Genomic DNA, 24,989 nt, shown 5'->3' on the forward strand with positions numbered 1-24,989 from the left:
GGACGGAATCAAATAAAGTTCAAGGAACGAGTTAGCTTAAAGAGAAAAATGCTCACCCACAATCTTCTTAGGATAACTCAAGATGAGTACCGAGTATCACCACATCCCATCACCGAATGAATAAAACAAATAAAAATGAAAACATGGCTCTGTAAATAGATAAATAATAAGGCTTCTTTCTCCAATCATAATGATATATAATAAGGCCAAGTAAAATAAATTACTCGTTTCTTGTCTCTGCCGCTTCCTTTTTGACAGCCACCTCCTTTTTTTGATACTTACTATTTTCTCTCTAGATCTTAAAATATATATATATATATATATATTTTTTTTTTTTTTTTTTTTGTTTAATAATATAAACAGAAATTAAATTCCTGTGTGCGGCTAAGTGTGAAAAACTCTGACTCAACACGGGACTCGAACCAAGGACCGCCATCGCTTTCGCAGCGACAGCCCACTGATATGACTGAGTACATATATACAGACTTGGCATTTAATATGGAAAAAAATTTTTTTTTGCGGGGGTGAACTTACTTTTCAAGATGACGTAGAACCAAAAGTTCATTGGAATTATGTTGAAATTATTCTAGATTTTGTTAATGTGAACTTTAAAAGAAACAAAAACCACATTTGACATTTCGAAGCAAGTAAATTGATCCTTGAAAGTGATGGAAACTGACATGGAACTCAATTCACGGACAGTACTGTGTTAAACCTCTGTGCGTTTTCCAGAAGTATCTCTTTATTTTGCACATTACCCAAAAAATTATTTTAACAAAAACAAAAGTTAAATTACGACTGGGATTACGGACAGTAAAATTACAGTTCAGTACTTCGTGTAACCCCCACGAGCATTCAGGAGAGCACGTACACATTGAGACATGCTGTTCACGAGATTTGCCAAGGTTTGGACAGGAATCGCTTGCCATGCAGTTACAATAGCCTGCTGCAATTCACGCACAGAGGCGGGCTGCTGGTCCAAGTTGTCGATTTGACGCGTTAATTCTGCCCACAAGTTCTCTATCGGATTCATATCTGGGGACATGGCAGGCCACTCCATATGCTCTACACCACGGTCAGCAAGAAAGTGTTGGATCATGCGAGCATGATGAGGCCGTGCATTGTCATCTTGGAAGATAAAGTTTCCTCAATAGGCTGCACAAACAAATGGAAGCAATGTTTCTTTGAGAATGGCCCTGTGCTTGAACTGGTTCAGGTTTCCATTCAGAACAACCAGGTCAGTTTTGCCCCCTGCATGAAAAGCAGCCGAAACGGTCACCCCACCACCTCCAGCATGGACTCTTGGCACTATACAATCTTCGTTGTCGGCTTCATGCACTTGTCTGCGCACTCGGACGCGGCCATATTGACGATAGACCAGAAACCTAGACTTGTCACTGAAGATCACGTGATTCCAGTGTCCTGGCTGCCATTGACGGTGCTCTCTTGCCCACTGCAATCGACGCTGGCGGTGTTGTCTGGTCAGACGTGGCTTTCTCAGGGGACGCCTGGCACGATAGCCTGCTTGAACCAGTCGTTGGTTGACTAGCCTTCTGGATACAGGCACATTTGTCAGTTGCTGCCACTCAGCCCGAAGCTGATTAGCTGACTTGGTACGGCCATTGCGGACTAACCGGTGCAGCTGGCGATCATCCCTCCTTGTGGTTCTGCGGGGACGTCCTGACCTCGGTATTGGAGTAGGGACACCCCTCTTGAGCATTTCGTTTCAGGATCTTTGACACCTGACCTTGAGTGATGCCATACTACCGAGCAATAGCACGCTGTTTCATGCCGTAATTTCGTAAAGCCACCACTAAATGACAAACAGCATTGTCGAGTAGACGGACCATCTCCATGGGAAGCGGCAATAACTTTTGTAGACGTGCAGCAGTTGTTTTCCACTAATACAGAACGCAACAACCCTTATATACCCGATTGTGAAGCCAATCGTCAAATGCACCTGTCCGTACATTTTGTCACGCCACCTGTGATATAATCCTGTTATTGACTTCTTGCTGGGACAGACAATCAGTGACATGGTTCTTTTAACAAAGAAATCACTGAAGCGTAAAAGAAACTCATCAGATTGATATACCGAGTTCAGAAAGTAAACCCAAGTCAAGAAAAAAAAAATATTCCATATTAAATGCCAAGTCTGTACATATATAATATATATAAATATATATATATATATTGTTGGGGATATGGGAATTGTGTGGGTAATCTGATGTAAATTTTCCCCTTTTTGTATGCTGTAAATCTTGTAAATATCACCCTCCAATAGTATAAAGATCAAAGGTCACCCTTAGTTAATCCATCGCATACACGTAGCAAATCTTAAGTTCCCTCACTAGTTATGTCCGTAATACATGTTAGTATAAGGCTCTGTGGTCCACTAGTTCATTGCATTGCGTCAATTAAATAAGATAGATTCCCCTTTTGTCAGCTATTGCCAACTGCATTCGCCACTACGGTTTTGGCTGATGGTCAGCGCCTTTGACTCCATTAGCCACGAGGTGAGCTCGGAGAGGAAAGGCGTGTCTCCACCTCGTCATAGAGGGGAGGAGTGAGCCAGCCCTTGCCGACCAACCAAGGATGAGGGGTTTGGCTTTGAGAGGGCGTGGAGAGAACCGTCGAGGAGGTTCGCAAAGGTTTGAGGGTGTGGCATATATAACCCGTCACGGGACGCCCCCCACAGAGAGATGAGAGGAGGTGAGACACGGAGCAGATGAGATACGAGAGCTGAGCTTTGACTCCACCACGCAGCGTTGACTCCACCACGTAGCGTTGACTCCACCACGCAGCTTGACTCCACCACGCAGCTTTGCCACCGCCGCAGTTCGAACCATAGCGGCTTGCACGACCGCAGCTTGGGCTTTGACGGCGGTGCCGACGTGGCCGCGAAGGAACAGCGGCTGCCCACTCCCGGCCCGACCATGCTTCGGTCCGAGCTGGACCTTCCTCTCCCTCCAGCCAATCCATCTGCAATTTCCCCATCGTGTGAATCTGCTCGTTTGTCCGTCTTTCATGTTGTCTTGGGGTTTATAGGTAAGACTGTATAAGCTAATAATTTGCACGGTCTCCTGCTCCTTCCATTGCCTTGTAAATCGTATTTCATTTCTTTTCTGCTTTAGTTGTGTGTAAATAATAATAAATATCTGTTCTTCCTACCTTGTCTTCTTCTTCACATTCGGTCGCTTTAGAGGTTTCCATATTGAGGGTACGTGGCGCGATTCGGCCAACGAAATAAATCGGGTCTAGTCTTGGTAAACGGCTCACGCCGCAGTTCGCTTCGCTCGGCGCAAATCATCCATTACGCTGCGGCCGTGAGCGGGGAGTATTTCCTTGCGTACCGGGAGGCGCTGGTATTTAGGTCATAGGACGGTTGGGCCTAATACCCTACCCAGCGCCGACCGGGCGTGACGTCATACCCCCGGGACCACGTCGGTCAGTCATTAGCGAGGGGATTAATCCCCCCTTCTTAAAGGGAAAGGCCGACGCTGGGATCCGTAACAATATATATCTATATATATAAAACACAGTTTGTGTGTGTGTAATGTTACCGATAGACTCCTAAATGGAGAGGCTCACGTGCTTGATATTTGGCATAGACTTGGCCATTGAGCCTGGGAAGAACATGGCCTACCTCAAAATATTTGATGAGATCCATATTTTTTATTCATATTTACCTCAGCGCATTTCAGCGAGGAACATTATACACGGAATCTCAGCCGGTGCCAGAGCAGCTCGCTGATTCGCTCAGAGCAATCACGTGATGTTCCATCCCCGCCGCCAGACCATTGAACTGAAAATATATAGAATGACCATTGCCATTCACACCACATAGGTGGAGATGCAGCTACCGGGCGCCATCTTGGTTGGCACTCGATGCTGGGCAATGGTGATTTCCATCACACATTTGCACGTAATTCAGAGCGAAAAGTGATTGCGTTTTTTCACCTTTTATGCGATCGTGTTTTGTGTCGATTTTTGTCGATTTTGTGCGATATGAATTAAACGTCTTTGAAACAGCTGTGAAACGTCTTTCCACAACCCTTCCGTAACCGATTGGAGCAGTTTATTGCCGCACAAAATGGCATTTTAACAGTTGTCTGGCTTTTAAAATCTGGGACACGTTCAAAACAAACGAGATCCGCGAAGCGAGTTGGTCGAGTCGTGATAACCAAGATGGTGACACGGCGGCTTCACTTTTCACGGAGTATGAGCGTTCTATATATTTAATTCAGTGCGCCAGACTCGCTCACGTACTTGATTTGTGGCATAGACATGGCCATTGGGCCTTCACGGTGTAATTTGTGGGAGGCTTTTGTCCGAGTGAGCTTGAGTCGAGAGGGCGAATGTACGGGTTGGGAATGTACAGGGGTCTCCCTTCCCCCACCCGGCAACGCCGGTACTGGAGGGCGTCACAGGATCGGTGAGTCTCCAAAATCCGCTTCGTGCTGTTGTTGCGAAGATGCAGGACGATGTCGCGATTGTTGTGCTGCTCTCCTACCATGAGAACTGCAACGTCATTGTTGACTGGCCCTCCCCTTCCCTCCCCCTTCCTCCTCCGTCCTCCCCTCCCCCCTCCCCTTCCCTCCTTCCCCTCCCCCTCCCCTTCCCTTCCACCCTACCCCCTCCCATTCCCCCCTCCCCTCCCCCTCCCCCTCTCCTCCCCCCTCCTCCTCCCCCTACCCTCCCCCCTTCCCTTCCCCCTCCACCCTACCCTCTCCCCTTCCCCCCTCCCCTCCCTTTCCCCCCTCCCCCTTCCCCTTCCCTCTCCACCTCACCCTCCCCTCCCCCTCCCCCCTTTTCTCCCCTCCACCCCTCTCCTCCCCTCCCCCCCCCCCCTTCCCTTCCCCTTCCCCCTCTCGCCAATGCCGGGTACTTCTGCTAGTATATATATATATATATATATATTTCCATATACAGTGAAACCTTGACTTACGAGTGCACCAACTTACGAGTTTTCCGAGATACGAGCCGTCGCTCGGTCGATTTTTTGCTTTGTGATGTGAGCCGAGATCTGAGTTACGAGCGAGCGAGCTTGGATATAAAACACGTAATCGTCGAAAAACATGAGCGAGGTGTGCGTGTTGTCGACTTGGCGAGGCAGTACGATCGTAGTACTTCGACGATATGTACGATTTTGAAGCAGAAGGAGTCGATAAAGGCTATAACGCCAGCCAAGGGCGTTAAGATTATTTCAAAGCTCCGGACCTCTGTCCATGAAGAGATGGAGAAGTTGTTGTTTGTGTGGTTGACGGAGAAGCAGCTCGCAGGAGATACCGTGACCGAGAGCATCATCTGTGAGAAGGCACGAGACATTTACGGGGATTTGGTGCAGCAGACGGCGGGAACATCAACGGACGAGGCATCGGAAGTGTCATTCAAAGCCAGTCGGGGATGGTTTGATAATTTTAAGAAGAGGACCGGCATTCACTCCGTCGTCAGGCATGGTGAGGCAGCAAGCTCGGATGTGAAGGCAGCTGAAGATTTTATTATAACTTTTGCCGAACTGATAGAAGCCGAAAGATACATCCCCCAGCAAATCTTCAACTGTGACGAGACAGGGCTCTTCTGGAAAAAGATGCCGAGGAGGACGTATATAACGGCAGAGGAGAAGAGCATGCCAGGCCACAACTTGTTCAGAGTGCCGGCGATAGCTCGCCTTCTCTTTGTGGAAGACACGGTGAGATCCTTAACATCCAACAACTAATGGGACGCAAACGGGGCGCCCAGTTTAGCGGTACACACATTGATGAATCACCCTGCCTGTGAAACACCGACATGACAGGTTATAGCTGGGTCGGGATTCAAACCCAGGCTGGACAGTTTAGAGTCAAGTGTGCGTACCTCCAGTCCAGGCCATCCTGCCAACTTGTATGCTGCATACAGGTGAAATATAAAGCGCGAGATATTTATATATATATATTTCAAAAAAAATTGGTGTGGTTTTTGGGGGCTGGAACGGATTAATAGCATTTCAATTCATTTTAATAGAAAATTTAATTTGAGAAACGAGCAAATTGAGTTACGAGCTCGGTCACAGAACGAATTAAACTCGTAAGTCAAGGTTTCACTGTATATATATATATATATATACAGTGGGACCTCTAAATCCGAATTTAATTCGTTCCAGCGGCAGTTCGGATTGGGAAAAGTTCGGAATTAGAAACTATTTTCCTCATAAGAAATAATGGAAAGTGAATTAATCCGTTCCTGGACCCCAAAAACCCATTATCAAGACACTGTTAACTGCAAATACACATGATTCAAGGTAAAATAAGATGAGTAAATGCCCTAAATATCAAATAATAATAATAATAAAAACAAGAAATAAATGTACTAACATGAAAATAACTGCATTTACCTTAGTGGAGAGTTCTGATGGTGCATGTGGAAGCTGGAGAGGAGGAAGGAGGGAGAGGGTTTTATTGCTTGGAAGGTGAGGCACCTTCCAAGCTAACATCAGATGACTGTGCTTCTGGTGTTTGCTCTCGTTGTCTCTTAACACCACTTGCAGAGGGTTGGGGCTCACTAGGCTTGCTTTCTTTAGAGAACCACCTCTCCAAAGTTGCCTGGTGTTGGCGACTTTTCTTAATTTTTCTGAAGTGGTCAATCACATTGTCACTGAACAAGTTAATGCTCCTGTTAACCACTGCTTTATTAGGGTGCCACTTTTCAACAATGGCCTGTGTTTTAGACCAATGGAAGCACAGTTCTCTAATTTCAGCACTGGAAATATGAACGACGCTCGCGGCGGGAAATATGAACGACGCTAACGCTATGTTGGCGGTTCGGTTATAGAAATACATTCGGAATTAGGGACAAAATTTTCTCGAATTTACGGTTCGGAATTAGAGTAGTTCGAGATGAGGGGCGTTCGGAATTAGGGGTCACTACTGTATATATATATATATATATATATATATATATATATATATATATTGTTGCGGTCCTCGACGCCGGCCTTCTCCCCTTACCAAGGGGGGATTAGTCCCTTTGTCTTTGACTGACCAGGCACAACCCGAGGCCTATGACGTCCTTTCCGGACAGCGCTAAATAGGGTTGTAGGACCAGATTCGCTATTACCTAAGTACTAGCGCTGCCCTGAAACGAGGAGATAAGCCTCGCCCGAATCACGGGTGTTGGTGGATACGCCGAGCGGTAGCGAGCCCGTGATCCGAGCCATTATCAATTACTAGACCCCGATCCGAGCGGTTCTTATTCGTGCCACGCTTACCCAATGGAGAAATCACAGAAGCGGTCGAATTGGGAAGAAAGGAATAACAAGATTTATTCACACTATTTACAATGATGAGAAGAAGAAGACAGTGCAGTCCTTAAGCAGTCTTATACTTAATACCCCAGACAAACGGGCCCGTCTCACACACAGACACTCACACGGGGATTGCAGATGAAGGTCAGCACGTCCAGGGATGGCGTCCGGGCAGCTCTCTCCGGTCCCCAGCTCGTACCGTGAAGATGGATAGTAGAGACGGCAGAAGCTCTCCGCGTGTCGTTGGCGCGCACGGGATAACACGGGGCGAACGGTAGGGGCTGGGCTCCGGCAGTTACACTGGCGGCTATTGTCGCGTTCACTCGCGTGGCTGCGTACGTAATAAGCGAATGTAACGATGCGTACGTAACAGTTCAATAGCCTCGAAGCGCTAACAATGCGCTCCCAACCAGCCCTCTTCTCTCGTGCAAGTGCTCCTGGTAAGTTCTCGTGCATAGGTTCTCTGGCATGTCCTTTCATGCGAGTCCTCTTTAAGGGCTTTGTGTGAAGGCTTTTATATCCACGCCCCGCGAACCTTCTAGCACTTGCTAGACGCCCTTACCACGCCCTATCACGCCAGTCCCTTCAGAGCCCTGGTTGGCTGGTGGCCCTTACCGTCATCGCCTCTGACGTGCTCCTTGACGCCGCCCCACCCCGACACCACGCTCCTCCCTCTTCTCAGGCCTACCTCGTGTTACTTGACTAGTTCGAGCGAACAAAGGGCAGCGAATGCTGCTGGCAGCCAAAGCGTAACAAACTGCTGCGGGTAGCCCAAAGCATAACAGAATGAGGGATCAGCCAATTGGGGCGCGGGATCAATTATGCCCATAGATGGAATTTGGAGGGTGGCGCAAAAATGAAAGGGCCTAAACTCATGGCTTTACACAACGCAGATATTACTAGGGAAATGGCCTATACTCACACATACTATGACATAACTAATACTCTAAGTGGGCCGACGTGTTGCTTGTGGCTAACTATGGGGGGCAAACCTTTAGCCTTTAATGACGTCATATGTACAAATCTCAAAACCGTAGCAATATATATATATATATATATATATATATATATATATATACTAGCCGAAAGCACCCGGCGTTGCCCGGGTTCTTTTTGAATGAATTTCCTACTATAATTCAGCTTTTACTCGTGACCGTAGACGATTCACTACTATAATTCAGCTCAGCTTTTAATTGCGAAATGGGCCCAGCCCGGCCGAAGCGGCCTCGACCGGCCTCGCCACCTAGCCTATAACCTTCCCGGGGCCCGTCCCGACATTTTTTGTATTAGATGTTTTCTCCTATGTTTCACCGTTCAGGAGATTAGCTTGTGCAGACAAACAAACAAAAACATTCTTATATATATATATATATATATATATATATATATATATACAGTGGAACCTTGACTTACGAGTGCACCAACTTACGAGTTTTTCGAGATACGAGCCGTCGCTCGGGCGGTTTATTGCTTTGAGATGCGAGCCGAGATTTGAGTTACGAGCTTTCGCCACCCGCCACCAGGTGGGTTCCGGTCACGTGGTTATCTTGCCATGCAAGTATCTCTGCCGTATATCGCTGCTGCTTTGTTTTCGCATTTTGGTTATTTTGGAAAATTTCTTAGTTTTAACCATGGGTCCTAAGAAATTGAGTGCCAAGGGAAGAGAGGATGATGTGCTTGGATATAAAACACGCAATCGTCGAAAAACATGAGCGAGGTGTGCGTGTTGTCGACTTGGTGAGGCGGATGTGAAGGCAGCTGAAGATTTTATTATAACTGAGAAGAAGAAGAGGATGATGTGCTTGGATATAAAACACGCAATCGTCGAAAAACATGAGCGAGGTGTGCGTGTTGTCGACTTGGTGAGGCGGATGTGAAGGCAGCTGAAGATTTTATTATAACTTTTGCCGAACTGATAGAAGCCGAACGAATAGAGCCCCCAGCAAATCTTCAACTGTGACGAGACAGGGCTCTTCTGGAAAAAGATGCCGAGGAGGACGTATATAACGGCAGAGGAGAAGAGCATGCCAGGCCACAACTTGTTCAGAGTGCCGGCGATAGCTCGCCTTCTCTTTGTGGAAAACACGGTACTGAGAAGAAGAAGAGGATGATGTGCTTGGATATAAAACACGCAATCGTCGAAAAACATGAGCGAGGTGTGCGTGTTGTCGACTTGGTGAGGCGGATGTGAAGGCAGCTGAAGATTTTATTATAACTGAGAAGAAGAAGAGGATGATGTGCTTGGATATAAAACACGCAATCGTCGAAAAACATGAGCGAGGTGTGCGTGTTGTCGACTTGGTGAGGCGGATGTGAAGGCAGCTGAAGATTTTATTATAACTTTTGCCGAACTGATAGAAGCCGAACGATACATCCCCCAGCAAATCTTCAACTGTGACGAGACAGGGCTCTTCTGGAAAAAGATGCCGAGGAGGACGTATATAACGGCAGAGGAGAAGAGCATGCCAGGCCATAACTTGTTCAGAGTGCCGGCGATAGCTCGCCTTCTCTTTGTGGAAAACACGGTGAGATCCTTAACATCCAACAACTAATGGGACGCAAACGGGGCGCCCAGTTTAGCGGTACACACATTGATGAATCACCCTGCCTGTGAAACACCGACATGACAGGTTATAGCTGGGTCGGGATTCAAACCCAGGCTGGACAGTTTAGAGTCAAGTGTGCGTACCTCCAGTCCAGGCCATCCTGCCAACTTGTATGCTGCATACAGGTGAAATATAAAGCGCGAGATATTTTTATATATACTGTATATTTAAAAAAAAATTGGTGTGGTTTTTGGCGGGCTGGAACGGATTAATAGCATTTCAATGCATTTTAATGGGGAAATTTGATTTGAGAAACGAGCAAATTGAGTTACGAGCTCGGTCACAGAACGAATTAAACTCGTAAGTCAAGGTTCCACTGTATGTATGTATATATATATATATATATATATATATATATATATATATATATATATACACACACTACCGGTCAAAAGTTTTAGAACACCTCAATTTTTCCAGTTTTTATTGAAATTTATGCAGTTTAATGTCTCAATATACTCTGAAATTGAAAAAAAGATCTCGCGAGATCTCGGAGACGGTGGGAGGGATTTTCGAAGCTCCACACGGTCTCCACGTTTTTCGAAGTTAAGTCTGTTCACAATTGTATTTTGTCGAAACTGTATTTATCTTTCGGTGTGTGAAGTTATTGTGTGCAACTTTGGTTGTTTCTCGGTGTTTATCTTTCATAAATTGATCGTCTGTTTGCCGTGTCGCGAGCAAGGCCTTTGCCGCGTCGCGAACGATTTGAAATCGAAGTTAAGTGATTGTTCCCATTTGTATTTTCGTTAAAACTGTATTTATTTATGGTGTTGTATGTATATTGTGTCCCGACGAAGATTTTTCGGTGCAAATCTTTCATACCTGTATTGAAAATCGTGTTAATTCGTGTCGTGTCTTGAGGCCTTGTACAGTGTGCACTGTACAACCTTGAGGCTTTGTTTTTCTCTCAGTGGTCCGTCGTTTGTGATCCAATAACTTTCGTTCTCTGTATTCCCAGTCTTTTCACCCATAGCCTACTTCCTTGTGTAAATCTCAACTCAAAAAACAAACAACAAAAAAAAAAAAACATTTCCTTCTCTGTTCTCATTCGTTTATTCATTCTTATTCGTTCGTTCGTTCTTCGACCACGTGTTTCTCCCCCATTTCCCCAGATAGTTTTCACTCATTAACCTTCAATGTTTACACTTTCCCCTCAAGTTATGTATTCCGTCATATTTTATAACACCTTTTTCTTCTTCTTCTTTAAAAGGCTGCTTTCGACTTGCTCACCAAATCAATTCATCCCAAAAAAAATATCCATCTCCTATAGTGCCTTTTTTCTACATTCCCTAAACTCTCCTGCACTCCATCCTCCATCCAGCGTCCTTAAACGTATTTTTAACTCGAAGGTCACAAGAAACTCATTTTGCAATAAATGTTCGTTTCCCATAAATCGTACACTTTCAAAAATCCAATCTCACCCCTCCCCTCCAAATCTTCCCCATAACCCCTCCCCTCCAAATCTTCCCCATCACCCCTCCCCTCCAAATCTTCCCCATCACCCATCCCTTTCAAATCTCCCCCCTTGCCCCCTCCCTCCTAAACTACCCCCTCACCCCTCCCCGCCAAGACGCCCCCTCGCCCCTCCCCTCCTAGACTCCTGCCTCACCCCTCCCCTCCAAATCTCCCCCATATCCCATCCCTTTCAAATCCCTCCCCTTGTCCCTTCCCTCCCAAACTCCCCCCTCACCCCTCCCCTTCAAATCTCCCCACCCTCATTGCTTCTCAATTTCCCCCCTCTCACTCCCCCTCCTCAAAGCGTCCTCCCCGCTTCTTCCCCCTTCAAACTCTCACCTCCATCTCCCCCAACCTTCTGCCTCGCTCTTCCCCCTCCTCAAATAACACCTCATTGTGGCTCACCCAATCACCATCAAACCTTTTGTCCGCCCCATCCTTCCCTTTCTCCGAGCTATTCTGAAATCTCTGACACACCTTCAACAGCTCTCCCTACCTCTTCCACCTCTTCCACATCTTACCCTACCCCTCCTCCCCCCTGTTCTGTATCTGATGCTCCCCCTTCCTCTTCATTAACGGTATGGACCTCAAACATCCGGGGCCTTCGTTCAAACTTAACTGATCTCTCCATACAGGTTGCTTCTGTCAAACCAGACGTGATCTGCTTAACAGAAACTTTCCTCCTTTATGATGTCTCTGATTCCATAGTATCTCTCCCGGGCTACTCCCTCCTCCGGTATGATAGACCTGAGCCTCGTCCTGGAGGCGGGGTTGCTATCTTTATCAAAAACTCTCTTCCTCACTCGCCCTGCACTGCACTCTCTCCACCTCACCCCCAGGAATACCTCTGGCTACGGCTTCCCCTTCACTCCCACCTCTTGTTCATATGTGTGTTGTACCGTCCACCAAACAGTGATGACTCCATCTACATCTCGCTGTCTGATGATATGGACCAACTTCTATCTACTCATCCCAACTCTCTCTTCCTCATATGTGGTGATTTCAACTGTCATCATGCCAGTTGGCTGGGTGTGGGTACCTCTCTCACCAGCCATGGCTCCTCAGCAAAGGACTTCTGCGACTCACTGGGACTGACACAATCTGTCAATTTCCCGACCCGGATCTCAGTCAACGGAACATCTTCTCTTCTGGACTTGGTTATGACTAACTTCCCTGAAAATGTCTGCTGCTCTTCCTCTGCTCCGATCGGATCATCTGATCATGTCCTTGTTAAAGTGGACATCTCTCTGACCATCCTCAGGGAGCCTGCTCAGCGTCGACGAGTCTGGCATTTCACTCAGGCCAACTGGCACGGTCTTCAAGCAGCCATCAATCATCTGGACTGGTCTCCCATCTCTACCACCTCTGACATCAACTCATCCTGGGAATTCTTCCAAAGTAAATTGCTCTCTCTCATGCACAGATTTATCCCATCTCGTCTTCAGTTGTCATACCCTTCCTCCCGTCCATGGTACACGGAATCTTGTGGTGAGGCTGTTGCCCAGAAACAACTTGCCTTCGTCTCCTGGAAAGCAAATCCAACGGAAGGAAATCTCATTTCCTTTCACAAAGCCCGAAACAAGTGTGTGTCCACCCTCAGGAGAGCCAGGAAACAATATCTCTCCGTTCTCAAGACCGAACTCTCTTATCTGTCTCCCTCTTCCAAATCCTGGTGGCGTCTGGTCAAATCCGTTTCTGGTGTTTGTTCCCCCTCCATCCCCTCCCTTACCTCAAACGGCTACACAGCTGACTCCGCACGTGAAAAAGCTGAATGCCTCAACTCTGTGTTTGCCTCTAAATCTTGTGTCCCAAACCCATCCCTCTCTGTACCCACCATACCCAGTCGTACCCTGCTGCTCCTGGACTCTGTGTCCTTTCCTCCTGACAAGGTGGAAAAGTTTCTGTCAACCCTCGACTCTGATTCTGCAACTGGACCCGACGGCATCAGCCCACGGGTCCTAAAATCCTGCTCTGCTGCTCTATCTCACCCTCTCTCTGTTCTCTTCACCCTCTCTTTTACTCAAGGTCAACTGCCATCTGCTTGGAAATCAGCCAACATCACCGCTTTGCACAAAAAAGGTGCAAAAACAGATCCTAGCAACTACAGACCAATCAGCCTTCTCCCAATTATCAGCAAAGTCATGGAATCCATCATTGCTTCGGATATGAAATCTTTCCTCTTCTCCAATGGCTTGATCTCTGATCATCAATTTGGTTTCAGACCAGGTCACTCTACTCTGGACATGCTGCTTCTGCTGTCTCAACAATGGATGGAGGTCCTCAATGCCAAACAGGAAATTAGAGCTGTCTCCCTCGACATATCACGTGCCTTCGACACGGTCTGGCACCCCGCTCTGCTCACCAAACTCTCCTCCTTTGGTATCCATGGAAATCTCCACGCATGGCTGGCGGACTTCCTCTCTAGTCGTCGTCAACGTGTGGCCCTGAATGGGTTTCTCTCATCTCCTCTTCCTGTTCAGGCTGGAGTTCCCCAAGGCAGTGTTCTGGGCCCCGTGCTTTTTCTGGTCTTCATCAATGATCTCTCTGACTCTCTCGAAAATCCTCTCTATCTCTTTGCTGATGACTCCACTCTCTGCCGCTCCATTCCTCTTCCCTCAGATCGGCAGTCTGCTGCCTCCTCACTCTCTGAAGACCTGGACAAAATCACAGACTGGTCAAACAAGTGGAACATGTCTTTCAATCCTGACAAATCTCACACTCTTACTATGTCTCTCCGAAAAGATCGACTGGACAACCCGCCCATCTACTTTCTCAACAATCCTCTCCAAGAAGTTCTGTCGCTCAAGATTTTGGGTCTCACTTTCTGCCATGATCTTTCTTGGGAAAACCACATTTCCAAGCTGGCCTCCAAAGCCAGTCGCCGACTGGGCATCCTCCGTCGTGCGAAGTCCTTCCTCGGCACACCTGAGCTCCTCACCACATACAAGGCTTTCATCCGCAGCTCAATGGAATACTGTTCTCCCCTATGGGCCGGTGCTCCTGCCTCACACCTAGCTCGGCTTCACGCTGTTGAAACCAAAGCTTTCAGAATTATTGGAATCTCCCGCGATGAAGCTATCTCTGAGGGCCTTTCACTCACTCACCGCAGGCAGGTAGGTGGTCTTTCTGTCTTCTACCGACTCCTCTCCGGCCTTGCACCCCCAGCTCTCTCTGTGCTCTGTCCCCCAAATATTCCTACAGGTCGCACAAGATCTGCCAGCAACCCTCTGATGGTTAAACTGCCGAAATCTCGGCTCTCTGCTCACCTTCACTCTTTCATTCCTCTTTTCTCCCGCCTCTGGAACAAACTCCCTCACTCCCTTCAATCCCACTCCTCCCTCCAGGTCTTTAAAACAGCTGTTCACCACCATCTCTTATCTTCCCCCATCCAAAACCTTGATCTTTTCTACCCCCGCTAATTCACCCCAGATCCACCTTGTTTGAAATTCCAACTTCTTTCCTGGAAGTCCTGGCAGTGTCCATATGTTTTATACCTCTCCCACCGCCCACTTCCCATGCCCCCCCCCCCCCCCCAAAGCCCTCGCCCTCTCTCAGATCTCTCGATGTCTCCATGTCTCTCGGTCCCTGCTCTCAAATGTTGTGTTTGTGTCCTTCCCCCTCTCTCCCCATCTTGTCTACCGCTCCCGATGTTATATGTTTTATGTGTCGGTTTGTCTTTGTGTGTGATTAATGTTCGCTCTTTCACGAGCCTCGATCTTGTATACAAAAAAAAAAAAAAAAAAAAAAAAAAAAAAATAGAACAAATAAACAATTGGAGATAAAAAAGAAATCATAGAATCATTTTGTTTAACGAAATTTAATTCAAATTTTTGACTCAGCAAAGTATCCACCTTTTGCAGATATAACTGCCGAACACACTCGTGGCATTCTTTCTACAATGGAAATCAAATATTGTTCGGGAAGTTCTTCCCAACACTGTTGAAGAAGTTCCCACAAATGTGTTGCACTTGTAGGTTGCTTTGCTTTCACCCTCCTGTCCAGTTCATCCCAAACCAGCTCGATAGGGTTTAAGTCTGGAGACTGTGCTGGCCATTCCATGATTTGAAGCCTCCCGTGTTGTTCTTTTCCTCGAAGGTAGTTTTGACATAGCCTGGAGGTGTGTTTAGGGTCATTATCATGCTGTAGGATGAACCCCTGACCAACTAGGCGTATACCAGAGGGTATTGCATGACGCTGCAAAATGCTGTGGTAGCCCTTTTGGTTCAGTGTGCCAGTCACTCTGTGCAAGTCGCCGACTCTGGATCCAGCAAAAGAGCCCCAGACCATCACGCTTCCTCCTCCATGTTTGACAGTTGGTGTCACACACTGAGGAACCATCCTTTCGCCGATTCGACGGCGTACAAAAACCCTGCATGATGAACCAAAGATTTCAAATTTTGATTCATCGGTCCATAAGACCTTCTTCCAGTCTTCAGATGGCAAAATAAGAAAAAGAGGCTTGCCTGGCCCATGAAGCATCGCCAGTGGACTACTGAAGACTCCTCGTTTTTTTTTGAAAAGCCCAGACGAGAAACTAATAATTTATCTTACTTGGCCTAATATAATGAGTTCCCTGACAAGGAACTTCAATGCAGGAGGAGGCCAATGGGTGCATGAATGAAGCGCGATTTCTGATTATCCGTGCTCTAACCTTTTTAAATGCTGAGCATCAAGAAAGCAGCACGCACCATTTTTAAAGTAGTATTTTGTATGACTTGGCCAGGTTTCAAACCACTAACCTCAGACTCAGAATGGACCTTCTAACTTAGGGTTACCGGTTTTCCCCAGACATGTCCTCCTTTTCGGTCTTTAAATCTCCTTCCAGCCGAGTTTTTAAAATATCTAAAAATGTCCAGGTTTTGTCTTTTTTTATTTTTTTTATTTAGTATTTTCAAAGTGATAAATTTTAAGACTTGGGATACTTTTTATAACCTTATTTAAACAGTCAAACCATTTTTGTACATTTTCTTACGGTGATAAAATGCGGTTATGTAATGTTTGGACCAGGACAGCTTGATACAAGTCTACACTACTCCGTCATGGCGTAATGGACGTGTTCAATCGAACATCGACACACACGCATCCATCTCCTGTCCAACCTTGCAGCGAGAGTCCAGTGGCATGATCAGTCAATGTCTTTTCGGAGTCCGTTCCGTTATACCGTATACATTTATTTGATTTTCTTTTGATTTTCCTTTTATATAATGCCAAAATAAAAGTGTAAATTCGCTGCAGAACTCAAGACAAAATTCCCGTGTTTTCGAAGTGGTTGGGAAAAATGGGAACTGAGCATGTAATAGGTGCGTAGACCTGGTACGTACGTCTCTGTGGAAAATAAAGGTGCCATTGATTTACAATCTCACGTGGACTCGGACAAGCACCAGAAAGCAGTTCCAGTAGAGAGCTCATCATGCTCATTCACAAAATTGAAGGACTGGTGAAAGGAAAGGACTCTACATGTAAAGAGGTAGCATTGAAATTTAAATAATTATAACATTAATTTTTGAGGCCATAATACTTGTTCTTATGCATAGATACTCAATGCTGACAACATGTCGTACACAGTTGGTAGATTAATAATACAGATACACCCCTTTCCCCCACTCTTTTTATGGCGTAGCTCATAGGGCAATGCAGTCTAGAACAGCGTTTGTCTGTCTGCATGTATGTCCCCACAAACATACACCAATCAGAGCGGAGGATCTGGTCACATGACATGGGGGCAGCATTAGGTAACCATTACAGTTTCATATTTTAACTACAACGGCACTTAGTAGAAAGCATATCTCCACCAGGTGAACAGTTTACGTTTTGTATCCCAGAGTACACCAGAAAATCACAATACAGAATCACATTTTATCAAAATCATCCGTCCACAACTTTTTGAGATATCCTGCTATGTATCGATTTTATCCCTAAAAATTTTTTTTTTTTTTTTTTCAATAGTGAAGAACCACTGAAGAAATTAAATTATTCTCATATCTGCATCCATATTCAGATCTTCACCAAAATCGAATCGATTCTTCCTTGTCACACACACACAACGTGTCCACCAAGTTTCGTCCAAATCCATCCATAACTTTTTGAGATATTCCACAATGTATAGTTTTGGGCCCTATCTCCCAATGGTGAAGAATCACTTAAGAAATTAAATAATTCTCATATACACACAACAACAACAACATGCATTTTAAGGCCATGTTCCCTGCTAGAGCGGGGGTTAGCCTTGCGGTCCCCATGACAATCTTCTCCATTTTGCCCTATTTTCTGCATCTCTCCTTGTTAACCCCCTTGCCCGCATTTCTTCTTCCACCATCTTTAGCCAAGTCTTTCTCGGTCTTCCCCGTCCTCTACTCCCTTCTACATTAACTTCCATCACTCTTCTCAACCAGTCACTTTCATCCTTCCTCAATACATGACCAAACCATCTCAACCTGTTCCTCTTCACAGCATCAATCACAGGCAATATTCCCATCATCTTTCGCAATTCATCATTTGTCTTCCTCTCTCTCAACGATACTCCGCACATCCATCGAACCATTCGCATTTCCACCCTTTCCAGCCTTCGTTGCTGCTCTACGTTCATTACCCATGTCTCGCTCCCATAAATCATAACACTTCTCACACATGCAGCATACACCTTTCCCTTCAGCTTCAGCGACACTCTCCTCCTCATCAGCATGCCACTCAGTTCCCGAAACTTCTTCCATGCACATCTCACTCGAGCAACCGTTGCCGAGTCTGATCCACCTTCTCCATTCAGCATGTCTCCGAGGTAGCAAAATGTTTTCACACCTTCCAGCTTCACGCCGTCTCCAAGATCCAACTCAACATTTCCTCCATCTGCAGCTCCCTCTGTGCACACCTTACATTTGAATGTAGCTGCCACACTGGTTAATGACCCTCTCAGACCACTACATTTTTGATGAACCCACTCAGCACACATTGTACATTGAATAGAGTTCACCCCGACACCCTTCCTACACACAGCACACGGCCACTTCCCAGTTCTTTCCACCTCACCACATGCTTTACCACTTGCCATCACCTTTGTCTTTCCACTATTCACCTTCAGACCTTTTGTCTCCATACATTCCTTCCACTTGTTCATCTTTTCCTTCAGTCCATCCATACTTTCCGCAATCAACACCAGATCATCTGCATACAACAACTCCCACGGTAAACCCTCCTTTACGGTCTGAGCCAGCACCTCCATCACAGCTACAACTGTGACTACAACAGGTGACTTCCGGTTCCTCGGGCGAGTGAGGCGTGCTTCGAGCTCTCCACGGCATCGAAGTTTGAGTGTTTTCCCATTCTTGTCTTTGTCAAATTTCCACTGGTTATTTTGCTGTGTACGTGTTATTGTGTGTTTCTAGTTGGTGTTGGTTTGTGGTTCGTGCAAACTTGTGTGTAGTTAATCGTTTTCTGAGTCGTACCTCGTGCGCGGCCTGGTGACTTGGGGCTTCCCTCCCCCCGTCGGTGTTTTGTCGGTTTGGGTTATTTCCTTCGCTGTATTGCTTGTTTCTTTTATTTCTATATATATATTTATTTTATTTTTTTATTTTTTTAATTTTATTATTATTTATTATTTATTATTATTTTTATTATTTATTTATTTATTATTATTTATTATTTTATTTTTATTTTTATTTTTATTTATTTTATATATTTATTTATTTTTATTTTCTATATTTTTTTATTTCTATAATTCTCATATCCGAATCCATATTCAGATCTTAACCAAAATCTAATCTTTTTGTCCTTGTCAGACACCCAACTGGTCCACCATGTTTCGTCCAAATCTGTCCACAACTTTTTGAGATATCCTGCTATGTATCGTTTCTGGCCCTATCTCCCAATGGTGAAGAATCACTTTAAAAATTATAGTAGCCGAATCTGGATCTTCACCAAAATCTAATCATTTCGTCCTTGTCACATACACTACGTACACTACGTACATACACTACACACTACGAGCAGTAGTACATGTCTGCCAAATTTCGTCCGAATCCGTCCACAAAATGAGATATTTTGTTCATAAACAAACAAACAAACAAACGGACAGGGGTGAAAACATAACCTTCATCCACCTTTGGTGGCAGAGGTAATAAAATAAAATGTTATAACCTTCTGTAGAACATTTTGTGGTCCTAGCGGGTGTTGTAATGTTGGAAGGAGATTTCAGAAATTCCCTCAATACAATTACTATTTTGAAATACGATCGACACGGACTTGCTCCCGAATCCAGAAGTGAACAGATGACGACGGTTCGCTGGTTTAATAATATGTCAATACAAAAGTAATTTAACATTATATTTTGATACATTAATATTGTATTATTAATTTGTGATTGGAATGATGAATGATGAATGATGCTTTTTGGAATGAAAATATAGAAATATAGAGTTTAAAGCAGAATGAGGAAATGACGTAAGGGTTTCCATCCATGACATTCGCGGATTCCCCATTTGCACTTTCGCAATTGACGGGATATAGCAACATTCAGACTGGCTGGGTACGTTTTTTGCCCAAGTCATTCACGAACCGGCTGTCCATACCTGAAGTCATTTCCCCAGCCCCCACCCCCCCCCAGGTCATATACAGGACACCCAGTTTTTATCCTCTTCAACTAACGTATCAAACAATCAGGGCAAGGCTAACCCCCGCTCTTGCAGGGAAAATGGCCTTTTAAAATGCCTGTTGTTGTTGCTGTCCTCTCTTTTTTGAAATTAAAATAAGGTTGTCTACCTATTGCACCACCGAGTCCGGTTATAAATCGATCACTGCACAGATCTGACGCAGGTAAAGGTAGATAAGGTAAGACAGGAAGTGGCCGCTTTGGCCCATCGTGCTTGTTTTATATCAATATCTGTAATAAATGATAGTTTGCCCTTAATGGAAGCTTGCTCAAGAATGGCTTTATGAACAATCCCTATTAACCCAACACTTAACCCAAGGACATCACCTTTGGCTGACCTCTAAGACCAAACAGCACCGCCAAGTAAAGTAAAGGTGTGTTAAACAGGTGTAAAGGATAGACTTACCGGCGCAGGAGAGGTCCGGCCTGCTGGCTGATCCGATCAGCCACGGACCCTAAAATCAAAAAGGGAGCAACAGGTTAGATCAGGTAGTGATGGTGGAGGTGAGGATGGATGGTGGATGGTCATGGCACCACCTTAACTCGCCGCTCATGACCAAGAACACCCGAGGACCGTTTAAACACAGCCAATCAAAAACGGGAACTGCCAAGTAGACCGTCGTCGTCGTCCTTACCCCGGCGTGGTCGCTGCTTAGTCGGCAAGGGGTTGTCCCCGTCCGCTTCATGTTGTCTTCCAGCTCCAGGATTCTCGGAAGCTCCTCCTTCCGCCATGGAACACCGGACGATAATCTCCTCAACTTTTGCGAATGTCACCGAAACTTAAATATCGAGCGTCCTCGTCGATCTTCGATCACGCCGCCAATCTGTCCGGGCAAGCCCAGACAAAACTATCGTGCGAACCGGCGAGTGACGTAAAGCCCAGGCGGCAATACGTCACCGTGAGAGAAAACGAAATGACATCATCCACGTGTGCGCCGAGTGCTCATTGACGACGAAATTAACCAGTTATACCGCCGCCATCTTACCCTGGGCAAATAAGGTTTTTAACAGATTATGGATGTCGGACGACCGAAAACTGTCTGGTTCTTACACAGTCGTCACAAATCCAGGCTGTGAAAATATAAACTACCCTATGGGTAGAATCGAGGAGAGTGGAACAATCTTTCATGACGAACTTGAATATATCCATCTCGGCCTCGCACATGTTGTTGTTGTTTCTTTATTTTCGTTTAAAGAAATATTTTGGAAGTATTTTATCGTGGTCAAAACTGAAAAGTCAAACATTGTCAGCTCAGCTGAATATGAAAAAACGTTAAAAACTCGCACTGATGAAATATGAGCACGCAGTTTAATACGCTGTGCTATGACGATGCCGAATACGATGCGTTAGAGTGGTAAGATGGCCGCCGTATTGACGCCATGATAGTGCGCAGCAGTAGCACCGCGGGTTCAGGCGGGGCCTTTGGCCACGTGATTTTAGGGAACGGTAAATTAATATAGGTTTTCGAGCATATACTAATAGGTGTAAAAAACTCGCACTGATGAAATATGAGCACGCAGTTTAATACGCTGTGCTATGACGATGCCGAATACTATGCGTTGGAGTGGTAAGATGGCCGCCGTATTGACGCCATGATAGTGCGCAGCAGCAGCACCGCGGGTTCAGGCGGGGCCTTTGGACACGTGATTTTAGGGAACGGTAAATTAATGTAGGTTTTCGAGCATATACTAACAGGTGTATTACTACTGGTCCTCAGATTCACTGACGTGAGCGGTAATGGGCGTAACCCATCCTGATTGGCTCTATTTTACATTGCATGGACCACAGGTGCGTAAATGCCTCACACTTTATTTGGTCAAAGTGGATCCAGGTTTGAACCCCCAAAATTGGTATTTGCTTTCTTCTCTGAAACTACACACACTATTTCGATGAAACTTTACCACCACCTTCATCGCCCGTGATGTACCAAAGTTTGTTCACGGCATTAAAAAAAAATCTGCCCCTTTGGTGGTTTACGGGGTAGAGGGGTTGCTCCCCCAAAACACGTATTTGCTTTCCTCTCAGAAACTACACACATGATTTCGATTAAACTTGATCACAACCTTCACCACCCGTGATGTACCAAAGTATGTTCACGGCATTGAAATAATCTGCCCCTTTGGGGGTCTACGGGGTGGGGGGGGGGGGGGGAGTTGCCCCCCAATATAGGTATTTGCTTTCTTCTCAGAAACTACACACACAATTTCGATGAAACTTGACCACAACCTTCACCACCCGTGATGTACCAAAGTATGTTCACGGCATTGAAATAATCTGCCCCTTTCGGGGTCTACGGGGTGGGGGGGAGTTGCCCCCCAAAATAGGTATTTGCTTTCTTTTCAGAAACTACACACGTGATTTCGATGAAACTTGATCACAACCTTCACCACGCGTGATGTACCAACGTTTGTTCACGGCATTTTCTAAAATCTGCCCTTTAGGGGTCTCCGGGTGTGGGGGCTCCCCCAAAAGAGGTATTTGCTTTCTTTTCAGAAACTACATACACAATTTCGATGAAACTTCACCACGACCTTAATCACCCATGATGTACCAATGTTTGTTCAAGGCATTATAAATATTGGGGTCTTAGGAGGTTGGAGGGGGGGGGGGGGTTGCCCCCCAAAATGGTTTTTTTTTTCTTTGTTTGTTTAAAATCTTGTGATTATGTTGTTATGATTCTACATGCTGCCCTGTTTCTAGCAACCATTGAAATTGGTTTAAAATACCCTTAGTCGGTGCAGTATACTGTTTATTCTCCCAGATGAGCGCCAGGGGTATTCCCCCTATGTTTCTAAGTTCTCAGAAAGACTTCTTCATAACTTTTTTTTCCAAGTTTATAAACCATCGTGCACGGTACTTAAATTACACGACACGGTTCCACGACAATAATACACGGTACTTAAATTAAATAAGAAACCGACATAAAAGGCTAGTAATATTTTGGGGCTCTTTTTCTATAAATTTTATTTTTAATGCATATAGGATACATTTCCAAGATTTACATTTCCAAGATTTACATTTGCAAGATTTATTGGCAAACAATGTGGAAACGGTAAATGCTAAACCATGGAACCAATAAATTCCACATTCTTGTGCCACCTTCAGTCAAACGTCAGACATGAACAGCTGGTTCGTGAATAACTTGGGGAAAAAATGGCGAATGGAAACGATGAACCAATAAATTCCACATTCCTGTGCCACCTTCAGTCAAACGTCAGACATGGACAGCTGGTTCGTGAATAACTTGGGGGAAAAAAGGCGAATGGAAACGATGAACCAATAAATTCCACATTCCTGTGCCACCTTCAGTAGAACGTCAGACATGGACAGCTGGTTCGTGAATAACTTGGGGGAAAAAATGGCGAATGGAAACGATGAACCAATAAATTCCACATTCTTGTGCCACCTTCAGTCAAACGTCAGACATGGACAGCTGGTCCGTGAATAACTTGGGGAAAAAATGGCGAATGGTACCGGTGAACCAATAAATTCCACATTCCTGTGCCACCTTCAGTAGAACGTCAGACATGGACAGCTGGTCCGTGAATAACTTGGGGAAAAAATGGCGAATGGAAACGATGAACCAATAAATTCCACATTCTTGTGCCACCTTCAGTCAAGCGTCAGACATGGACAGCTGGTCCGTGAATAACTTGGGGAAAAAATGGCGAATGGAAACGGTGAACCAATAAATTCCACATTCCTGTGCCACCTTCAGTAGAACGTCAGACATGGACAGCTGGTCCGTGAATAACTTGGGGAAAAAATGGCGAATGAAAACGATGAACCAATAATTTCCACATTATTGTGCCACCTTCAGTCAAGCATCAGACATGAACAGCTGGTTCGTGAATAACTTGGGGAAAAAATGGCGAATGGTAACGATGAACTAATAATTTCCACATTATTGTGCCACCTTCAGTCAAGCATCAGACATGAACAGCTGGTTCGTGAATAACTTGGGGAAAAAAAGGCGAATGGTACCGGTGAACCAATAAATTCCACATTCCTGTGCCACCTTCAGTAGAACGTCAGACATGGACAGCTGGTTCGTGAATAACTTGGGGAAAAAATGGCGAATGGTAACGATGAACCAATAATTTCCACATTCCTGTGCCACCTTCAGTAGAACGTCAGACATGGACAGCTGGTCCGTGAATAACTTGGGGAAAAAATGGCGAATGGAAACGATGAACCAATAAATTCCACATTCTTGTGCCACCTTCAGTCAAGCGTCAGACATGGACAGCTGGTCGTGAATGACTTGGGGAAAAAATGGCGAATGGAAACGATGAACCAATAATTTCCACATTCCTGTGCCATCTTCAGTCAAGCGTCAGACATGGACAGCTGGTTCGTGAATGACTTGGGGAAAAAATGGCGAATGGAAACGATGAACCAATAATTTCCACATTCCTGTGCCATCTTCAGTCAAGCGTCAGGCAATGACAGCAGGTTCGTGAAGGACTTGAGCAAAAAACGTACCCGTCTGCCCCCACCTTAAGTTTTTTCAGTAGTTTACAATTAAGATAAAAACATCCCGTATTTAAACGTGAGTAACAATAATGAACGTAAACTGTATTTGTAATTTCACGTACACTGTAACTACACTAACAAATGGTAATTTTGGAAGTCAGATTTAAAATCCTCTCCATCTCTTTGCTGATGACTCTACTCTCTGCCGCTCCATTGCTCATCCCTCAGATCAGCAGTCTGCACCCTCCTCACTCTCTGCAAACCTGGACAAAATCACAGACTGGTCAAACAAGTGGAACATGTCTTTCAATCCTGACAAATCTCACACTCTTACGATGTCTCTCCGAAAAGATCGACTGGAAAACCAATCCTCTCCAAGAAGTTCTGTCGCTCAACCTTTTGGGTCTCACTATCTGCCATGATCTTTCTTGGGAAAACCACATTTCCAAGCTGGCCTCCAAAGCCAGTCGCCGACTGGGCATCCTCCGTCGTGCGAAGTCCTTCCTTGGCACACCTGAGCTCCTCACC

At 45.4% G+C, this 24,989-nt stretch overlaps 1 protein-coding gene across 1 annotated transcript in view; it reads right to left on the reverse strand.

The window, feature by feature from the left end:
- The window catches only part of BAX (BCL2 associated X, apoptosis regulator), a 40,216-nt gene extending 19,344 nt beyond the window's left edge, over nt 1–20,872 (reverse strand). The window contains exons 1-2 of the mRNA XM_068109967.2: nt 20,620–20,872; nt 20,391–20,439 (exon numbers count right to left, since the gene is read on the reverse strand). Of these exons, the coding sequence (XP_067966068.1) occupies nt 20,391–20,439; nt 20,620–20,716 (146 nt within the window). The 5' untranslated portion in view covers nt 20,717–20,872. The remainder of the gene's footprint in view (nt 1–20,390; nt 20,440–20,619) is intronic.
- Between the last annotated feature and the right edge of the window lie 4,117 nt (nt 20,873–24,989).

Source organism: Myxine glutinosa, unplaced genomic scaffold, assembly GCF_964187855.1.
Source record: "Myxine glutinosa unplaced genomic scaffold, kmMyxGlut1.1 SCAFFOLD_810, whole genome shotgun sequence".
Taxonomy (NCBI): domain Eukaryota; kingdom Metazoa; phylum Chordata; class Myxini; order Myxiniformes; family Myxinidae; genus Myxine; species Myxine glutinosa.